Source organism: Chenopodium album, chromosome 10, assembly GCF_948465745.1.
Source record: "Chenopodium album chromosome 10, dcCheAlbu1.1, whole genome shotgun sequence".
Classification (NCBI taxonomy): Eukaryota; Viridiplantae; Streptophyta; class Magnoliopsida; order Caryophyllales; family Amaranthaceae; genus Chenopodium; species Chenopodium album.
The window spans coordinates 11,509,714-11,519,230 of NC_137843.1; the positions used below are offsets into that span (position 1 = coordinate 11,509,714).

Genomic DNA, 9,517 nt, shown 5'->3' on the forward strand with positions numbered 1-9,517 from the left:
ATGGAAGGAAGGGAATTGGAGGGAAGAGAAATGAAGGGATTAAATTGAAAGAAATTAATCCCTCTAACAATGGAGAGATTTGGAAGGAAAATTCCTCTTTCTTCCCTCCCCTCCCTTTCTCTTCCTTCCCCTTCTTTTCTTTCCAATCTCTATATCCAAACACACCGTAAGACTTTGATTGATTGATTAAAATTTTGGTTTTAGATGTATAAGACCACGAATGGTTTTGTAATCACGAATGGTTTTGTAATATTTACAATAACTTACCTTTCCATCCTTACGCAAACTATTTTTACATTGTTATTACCTGAAGTGATTGATGGATATGGCATGTATATAAGTATGGTGGACTACTGATATTATCAATCCCCCCTAACTTGTTCGTATCATATGATTAAACCCTGCCCTACTAGACCTGTTCATTTCACTAGTTGGTCTAATCGTTACACAGGTTGGTCTAATTTGACTAAGACCACCCCCCTCCCCCTTTCCGACCTAGTCGTTACACAAGTTGGTCTAATTTGATTAAGACCCCCACCCCTCTGACCTAGTCGTTACACAAGTTGGTCTCTTGGAATTCCAAAGCAAAGATTAGAGTCAATCAGGTGGAACGTAAACATAGAACAGTTCAAAATTTTTTAAATTTAATTACATAAGGCCATACATAGGGAGTGACATGAAATCAGATACTCAGGCCTTGTTTGATTCACTTTATTTTTGCTTATATGATCTGTCTAATCTGGTCTAATCTGAATGACAGATTTGACCAAACTTTGACCTTAAATATACAACAATGTATACGGAAAAAATATACAAAAGTAGGGTTTTGTTAAATTCGTAATAATGTGTATTTTATTAATATGTGATTTTCATAATTTTTTTCGTTACGAAATTAAAGATATTTAGCGATAAAAAACTGTACATAAAACGATGATCTGATCTGAACTTATTTTTTCTGATCTGATCTGAATTTATTTTTTCTAATCTGATCTGATCTGAACTTATTTTTTCTGAAATAAGTAAAAATAAGGTGAATTAAACAAGGCCTTTCAATTCATTATCAAAAACATCTGCCATTAAAAAAGCAGCAGCATATTCAGAATGGAAGCGACAACACTGTACTGCCTTGGTTCATTGCAGCAGCCAGCAGGTAGCTTCTGTACTGTAAGGTAAACTGGAAAACAAGTTTCAAGTTTTCGACTTTGTACAGTATCACTCACTATTCACGGCCCAATTCTATTGCTTTGGATATCATACATCGCTTGATTACTGCTGGCGGGAAGTACCATGTTCGGGCATTGCAAAATTTTAATTCGACATCAAGACTGCAAAAAGTATCAACATAGAATCAGTCATGTTTGTGTTCAAAGTATTGTCAAGAAATAACATGCAAAGTTATTCAATCACGACGAAAAAATTTGGCTGAGGACTCATCAGCTTTTCTACTGAGCACATGGACTACATGACTTGCATAAACAATTCCAAATTAAAAAAGATCAGAAACTCAAACCAAAAAGTTTTAACATTAAAAATGTAGCAACAAAGTTTTTGAAGCTATATCGGGTAGCTTGTGGCAACAAACCAACCTCCTTCTAGAAAATTCATTCCGGTTCATGTGACCTTTTCCCTTTCTTTTTTTCTTCTTCCCTGGAAAGCTAAATTCAAGAGCTGTCCACTGCAATGTTGATGTCCCATAAACTGACAGTTGCTAGGCATGTCTAGTTCACCTTTGAACGAAAAATACTTATTTTCTTCATTAAAGGTTTATTTTCCTTAACAAATCCTATAATATAAACCTGGATGATCTACATAAGCATAATGAAATAGTGATATGCATTATTGCATAACTCATCGATGAACACCATGAATTTTAACCAGTAACAAACAGATTTCTATGTATCTTGGAGCCTACATGCCTAAATAATAAAAATAAGCTAATTCTAGAAACAAAGAAGTCAAGGTTAAGGCATATTCATCGCACACAAGGATGCTTGTAAGCACCAGCATGGCAGTACAGAGGCAACAGAATGCATCGTATTACGTTGATCAATCAAGCAAGATGCCATCAATTATCACAAAAACAATCTGACACAATGGTATCACAAAATGGTAACCAAATTAAAAGTAAGAACTAGTTGAGCTTGTTTTCTTCATAGGATACCTTTTTTTTAAAAGTTTTTTTCCCCTCCTTCCCATGGGGATGAAAAACACATGAAGAAGAATTAACACTGCCAGGGTACTAATCTTTATGGTTACATTCGAAAAGGAGAACTATTCCCAAGAAAAAGTTTTTACTCGTTAAAAAACCTTGAGTGTTGTCTGTTGTCCCAGTGAATAGTCAGAAGTTAGAACCATGAATCTCATTTTTGGTCAAGATAAAAGCTAGGATGCTACACAAGTAACCTTCCTTTCGTAGGCTTAAACAAAACATATTCTTATTGAAGGAACTAGATGATGATGTTCAGTTCACAATAACATAAAGACAATATGAGACCTAGTGAATTAAACAATGCCGTACATGTTTGACCAGTGATGACAGGAATGATGGGGAATACAAGAATTAACAATTATAGAATGATTAGTGATTGAGTAAAAGAATACTAACATGACTCTACAAGCACGATGTCTTAGAAACATAAATCAGCTATGATACGCTAGCATATAATATTAAATATGATAATGATACCTAGGTTTCCATAAACCACCTGAATAGACGGCCTACAAAAGCGATACGCATTAAAAAAAGGAATTATAAGCTCTGATTTTTGTTCTATTCTATTAAACAGCCACTTACAGGTTCCCTACCTACGTCGTTGCTTCGTTGGCTTTTGTGGTTGCATTAGTTAAGTGAGGCAAAAAGAATACAGAGAAGTTTTCCAGTTTCCACAGACAAGGTGTATTATTATTATTATAATGAGGATGACTCAGAGATCGGAAAAAAAAGCACCATTTCACAATAAAAATACCAAGTTGATTACCCACTAGAAATTATGATTCTATACTTGCACAAAGGGAATCTAAATAGGCCCGGGTAACCACATCTCAGAATGAAAGTTAGTGAAAGATATCTATGGAACTAAATGTGTCCCCCTGACCTCTTCTGACGTCAATTCTGCTAATACTATATTCAACATGAAGGCCAAGTATTGAAACTCATACAAAGTGAACGAGCCTCAGTTTTACCCAAAAAAAAAAAAAAAAAAAAAAAAGTGCTTTTCTATCAATAAGACGGAGAAGGTAGTATCTCGAGTAGCTGTCAGTTTTTTTTAAAAAAAAACACGTCTACACACTTGCCACTCTTACTATGATACTTTTTCCCCCATAAACCTCGTATTTTATGATTCTAGCATCAAGTCAGGCTTGTGACACAGCAGCCTATTTTAATAATAGCCATTGGAATTTGTTAATTGTGCATGCCAATTCAGCAGCAAGGAATCAATAAGACGGCAATAATTATGTTTTTTATTAAGTAGGAACGTCACATACCTTAATGCATGCACTGCCCTTCAGAGCAAGAAAAGGTCTATATCCACTTTTTCAGAATAACTTTGTTTATCCTGCTTCATTTTCAGTTGAGTGTTTTTGCTGCTCAACTCTTTGAAGATTCGAAGACAATTGAAGCAAGTTAAGGATGATGCCACGTCCCTTGGGATGGTGACAATCAGTGTTCCTTAAATCCGGCCTTGAAATGCCATCACTTGGGAGATGAAGACCAACAGTGTTGCTATTGTTATGATTGATCATGGTGGGTCCATCCTTGTCAGCTTCCATTGAATAGATTCCAGGTTCATGAGGGCCACTTGCTGAAACTTTATTAAAAATGCCAGCTGAATGGTTAAGAGAATGCCCAGGATTCGAATCTGCATGGTTGCCTCTGTTGGTCAGTGTCACGCTTGCAGTTTCCAGCAACTGGCTTGATATACTATGTGATTGAGCTGACAGAAGAGAGAGAGCACGACTAGTTTGCTGAATGCTGGATAAAGTTTCATTAGTCGGTTTTGCAAAGCCAGCAATGTCGTCCTTAACATTTGCAGGAAACTTATTTATTTTCTCTCCTACACATCCCATTTGGAGAAGGAAATTTGAGCTCTTGATGGAATTATCAATCCCCTCTTCATACTTACTCGTACCGAGATAAACACTAGGCATCACTTCTGGAAAAGCAAGTGATGAGGAAAAGTCAATTATCCCACTACCTGCAAATTGTAGTATATTATATGGTGAAAATTCTGATACAAATGAGAAGCCCCACTAACATTTGTTCATTCAAAAAGGGGTGGAAAAAAAAAAGACAAATAGCTTCATAGAGTTTTGAGTCTTCTGACACAACTTTATGCTCAAAGGGTTGCTAGTGAGAAGCATAGGTAATACCAGGAGATATAACCTTGAAAATTGGTAACTTTAGAGTAGATCAATTGTATATGTTAAGGTTCATCCTTTATTCGTCTCACCATAGTGTTCATAATACAGTTAAAATGGTTTAGATTATATAATGCAGCATAACAGGCCCTTGCCACGGTTTTTTTAGATTCATTATTTTTAGAGAACCTTGATCATTAATGAATATGGGGAGCCACTTTTAAACTAGTTGGAAAGACATATATCATAGAATAATGATGCTACATCCATACAATACAAATTATAAAAGAAATAGGAACAATTTCCTGAAATTCTTACATGAAATTCGGCAGATTATTGTCTCATAAAATTCACAACAAATCCATTTGACAAGTAATAAAAAGGCTTTTTAGTGGGTAGCTATCAGAATTTTTAAGTGGCAGACGAGACATTGGGGTAATGTTCATGTTGATCTTCATGACTGTAGCATTGAAGAGTTGGTCAGCTCACATCAGATATAAAAGTACAACACCTAGACCACCCAAGAAGTAAATTATTAGGGAGCTTATGACCCTCTATATAAATTATGTCATCTTGATCAAATATTCTCGAAGTATGCCTAAAGTATAGAATATCTAGAGCTTCATAAAATGGCTGAGGAAATCCACTTAATTTTTAAGATCATTATCTGAATTAGGTTTGCACTAAATTTCAAAAGATGCTGCCTAACTGGGCTGACTAGATTCCTCAATCTAGTTGGAGCCTAAGTAAGTCAACCTCACAACTACAATGCAGAAAAGTAATTTACCTGAAAGAAAGAAGCAAACGAATACGAAGTAAAAGAAAAGATTCTTAAACAGTGAAAGACCTTCTATCATCCAAGTCATTTATCACTTCAGTAGTTCAGTGTCATCAATAAAGCTTTCATAGATTTATAATTTGAAAAAATGCATAAGCAACTAACATGTGATTTAAAAAGCTGCTAGTCATTACATTCAACAACTAAAATTAATAAAAAACTGTTCTGAGCTTAAACTGCAAAGGAGTAATTATATAATTTGTAAGAAAATTTTTTTTATGACAATCTTCTGAAATAATGTGAGCCTTTGAAACTGACATAACATTCATGAGTTTTCAGGCAAGTTACTGGCAATTATTGCATTGAGTCAATAAGGTGGATGAGGAATTGTGCACATAAATGTTTGGATCTTCAAACAAAACTATCAAACAGTCAATTGTTTTTTCATAGTTCTCATATAACGTACTCAATTCCCAAGTCCCCGCATCTTTAAATTCGCAGTTACACTATATAAACCTATATCAGAACATTATTTCACAACAAACACGTGTTTGGCTGATAAATACCAAATGAATATTACAAAAGTCTCAAGTCTAGATGGGTACATGTTATAGTTACTAAATATAACTCATAAAGAGCGCTTGTCTCACCTGGTTCAGAAGCAAGCTGAGGCTTCCTTCGACGCTTATTATGAGCAGAAAGACGCCTACGACAACTACGTTTGATGTCGTCAAATTCAGCCAATTGATGAAACCTGGACAATCCAATCACCGGTAAGTAAAGAAAAATGCAGTTTTCATAAACGAAAGATGATCCCAATGAAAAATGAAAGAAAAAAAGAACCCAATCAATTTAGGATCTAAAAGGACAAGACTGGTAAAGGGTTGCCTAGATGAACAACACAGATAGTCTGGCAACACTTGCAAATTCAAATAAGACATGTAGCTGACCTTGATAGCTCAAATTTTAATCTACAGCATTTGGCATCTTAATCTAATGCTTATACCATTCACTAACAAACCCGTATTATTTTCATGTAATGGCAGAAAGCTGATATATTGTAAAATATATGTACTATTGTACTGCATATCCAATACTGATCTTCAGAAAAAAGATTAAAAAAGAGGGGGGAAGGGAGGGGGGGACCAACAAGACATACCCTTATAGCATGGAATCAGAAACCCCGAAATTGTTTTACGTGAAAGACAGCATAATCTGTTAATGAATGGATGCAACTCGTTTAACATGTATTTCTCCATAACATAGAAAACAATCTACAAACTATTAAGTACTCATACTTAAATGTTGCAGCCAAATCTGATTCAGTTTGGATTTAGACATCAACAAAACTCAAGCTGACAACCAATGCCAATATCCACTGAGATTCTTTCCACAAGAAATAGAATATTACTTACAGACGACATGGTTAATTGGTTTATCTTGGAAATGAGGTTTTGTCCCCTAATCAATAAACTAATTTGGGGAAAATAAAACTTGTTAATGTACAGCTCCAACACAAATCTTTCATGTAAGTATCAATGAATCATATTCCTCGTTGCACTAGGATTCTTATCATATCGCACACCTATCAGCAGGTTCTAGATTATTATTCTACACATCTATCAATAGGTTCTTAATTCAGACAAGAAATTCTGGAAATTCAATTGCAAAACTAAATACAAACTATGTGTATTCATATGTTAGTCTAATACCATTATAAAAGTAAACTGAAACAGTAGAAAGAAGGCAAACCTGCTACATTGTTGACAAAATCTTTGCTCAATCCCATCAACAATAACTTTAGGAGTCTTCGTATGAACATCACAGACCTTATGCCGCTTATAGTAGCTCTTAAAAGAGCTAAGATCCTTGTTACAACCAAGAACTTGACAATTAGAAGATCGATTACTCGACATCGAAGACCGAGCTTTCTTTGCCGGAGAAGACAGCATAACAGATGATTCAGCTGCATTAATTCTTGACAATTCACCATCTTTATCAATCCCACCAACTTCCAACCTACCCAACTTCAAATCAACAAGTGAAAAATCTTGTTGATGATTAGATTCTTCACCAAATTGAGGATAATCTGTGCCAATTTCATCACTAAAAACCTCCCCACTTGGTTCACTAGAAATTGAATATGATTTCCTAATATCATCAGGAAACCCCAAATCCATAAAATCCATTCTCTCAAGAGCTTGAGTATTAGAAATTAATGGGTAACTTTCAACATTAAACATGGGTTTAATTTCACATCCCACATGTTTCCAAGAATCCATCACAATTGACCTGCATATATCATATAATTCTATGATTAAGCATCATCAAAACAAAATCCCAAAAAAAAAAAAGAAATTATCAGCAAATTTATAAAATAAACAAATACCCACCAAAAACACTCAATTATTTCATAATTTCAACTCAAAATTGACCATTCAAACCCCAAAAAGAAATCATATTTTTTCAACAACCCAATTCATAAATTTGAGTGATTAAATATAATAAATGGAGAAAACCCAACGAAATTAAAGAAAAATTGGAGATGGGTTTTGTACTTACCGGAGTTATAGTGAAGCAGAGGAGAAGATGGAGTGAAATACAGAGCGTAATAGAAAAAAGCGAGTATTTTGTTCTTTAAAATAAAGAAAGTAAAAGGTAGTGAAGGAAAGTGGAGGCAGATTTCTGAGAAAATCTCATTGGGGAAGCATGTCTCAAGGATCTTTCATGTCCATCACTCTCACATATATCACTTGAGAATTAACTTATAAATTAACAGTGCAAACAAAAAATAATTGTGGACTGTAACCACAACGTCAGGTGGTTGTATCCAACACGTTAGATCAAATTTCAATTTAATTTTTAACCCTTTAGTGATATGCAGTACTTTATATCAAAAAGAATAAACTACAGGAAAAAGAAAAGGATGTTTAAGGATTAATTTTTCTACTAAATTCAGTTAATGATGAGATTGAAAGGTATAGAAAAAACAAGATTAAGAAATAAGATTGATACTAATTCAGTTAATTAGGTGGAATGTCAAAATTCTGTTTCGTTTGAGGATACCCCATGGAATTAAAGATATTAGGGCCACAATACCGGGCTTCGCCCATTAAAGAGGCAGATGTATGTCCACTTCTAGGTAGGGTCCACTAATATTTGTGTCCAATAATTATCCTTAACCACAACATGTCTTATTCAACCCCCACAATAGAACTAAGGTTTGAATTTTCAACCCCTTTTTACTTAGGTTCTAGATTCTTGCTTATAGGGGCGTTATATAGCATTGTGAAATGTTTTTTTTTTTTTTTTTTTTTTTTTTTTTGGAATATGAATGCATTATTGATGTAATGATATAAGAAGACATCATTTTTACTTTGGTATGTTCATAACTTTTTTTTTTTTTTTTTTTTTTTTTTTTTAGACAAGTTCATAACTTCATATCAATCCTTATAGAGTTGTTAATTGTTATTGTATTGTTTTAGCTATATGAACTAGTTATTGACTTGAGCGATGCGCCGAATTATTATACATTTATGATCATGTGAGTTTGATCAAACTTAAATTTAAAGGGGTTGATTTTCAACAATATTAATAAGTGAATAAATTTGTATCAATACAATGAATCACATCTTTGTTATTTTGATATCCATACTACTGATAGTTATCTCGTACTCTGATCTATAACTATATTTTATCATTAAATGCACATGTTTCTTTTTTTGAAAATGATTTAAATTTTTTATTACGACATCATCGGTGAATTATGTAACTTGTAATGAAATTTCAATTGAATAAACAATGCTATAAAAATGACCAAGTTGTTTATAAATAATAGATAGTTGTTTAAATTTAAAGGTTAAATATATGAAGAGTTTTTCCTATAAAATAAATTTTATTAATGCTTATTGTTAATTATTGCTAAATAGTAAGGTATATATTATAGGGTGCTTGATTAGACACAATATAATAATATAGCTTATATATGACGAAAGGTTTTATGATGAGGCTTGCAATGTAATTACTTATGTGGCACCAAATCATGATGAGAGAAGGTGACACATGTCAATACCATCTTGTCCCTTTGAGTTTTAATAATATTATGGATGTATAAAAAAAAATTAATGAAATCTAATGGCATGGAATTGATTTTATGATAATTCCGTTTTTTAGAGTCCCAACTAAACTAGTGTACTTGCTAATATATATATGAGTAGAATTTTGGTTAATAATATCTTTAATTATTGGTAAGTATAAATTATAAAAAGTTAATATTCGAAAATTATATATTAAAACGGTTTTAACAAAAACTTACGTAATTATGTTTAACTTTATGTATAAAGCACTGATAATAATCAAAGTAATACACGTGAATACCGC

General features: G+C 33.3%; 1 protein-coding gene across 3 annotated transcripts; it reads right to left on the minus strand.

The window, feature by feature from the left end:
- Positions 1-804: 804 nt before the first annotated feature.
- LOC145563558 (squamosa promoter-binding-like protein 6) lies at positions 805-7,973 on the minus strand. 3 transcript variants are annotated; one of them, XM_081624006.1, is made up of 5 exons: positions 7,700-7,973; positions 6,890-7,429; positions 5,788-5,891; positions 3,487-4,154; positions 805-1,325 (listed from the first exon to the last, which is right to left on the minus strand). In XM_081624006.1, the coding sequence occupies exons 2-4, from the start codon at positions 7,417-7,419 to the stop codon at positions 3,553-3,555; spliced, it is 1,236 nt and encodes a 411-aa protein (XP_081480132.1). In that variant the 5' UTR covers positions 7,420-7,429; positions 7,700-7,973; the 3' UTR covers positions 805-1,325; positions 3,487-3,552. The 3 variants fall into 3 exon arrangements, with proteins under 3 accessions (XP_081480132.1, XP_081480131.1, XP_081480130.1); XM_081624005.1 differs by having other exon boundaries at positions 806-1,269; positions 3,487-4,196; XM_081624004.1 differs by having other exon boundaries at positions 807-1,325; positions 3,487-4,196.
- Positions 7,974-9,517: the final 1,544 nt, after the last annotated feature.

Bases quoted from the DNA above. Each gene is read 5' to 3' on its own strand.
- LOC145563558 (XM_081624005.1), bottom strand. From the start codon at position 7,419: ATGGATTCTTGGAAACATGTGGGATGTGAAATTAAACCCATGTTTAAT. The intron at 5,892-6,889 runs GTTTGCCTTCTT...TGGATTGTCCAG, and splicing joins TTTTGTCAACAATGTAGCAG to GTTTCATCAATTGGCTGAAT. The intron at 4,197-5,787 runs GTGAGACAAGCG...TACAATTTGCAG, and splicing joins TCAGCTTGCTTCTGAACCAG to GTAGTGGGATAATTGACTTT.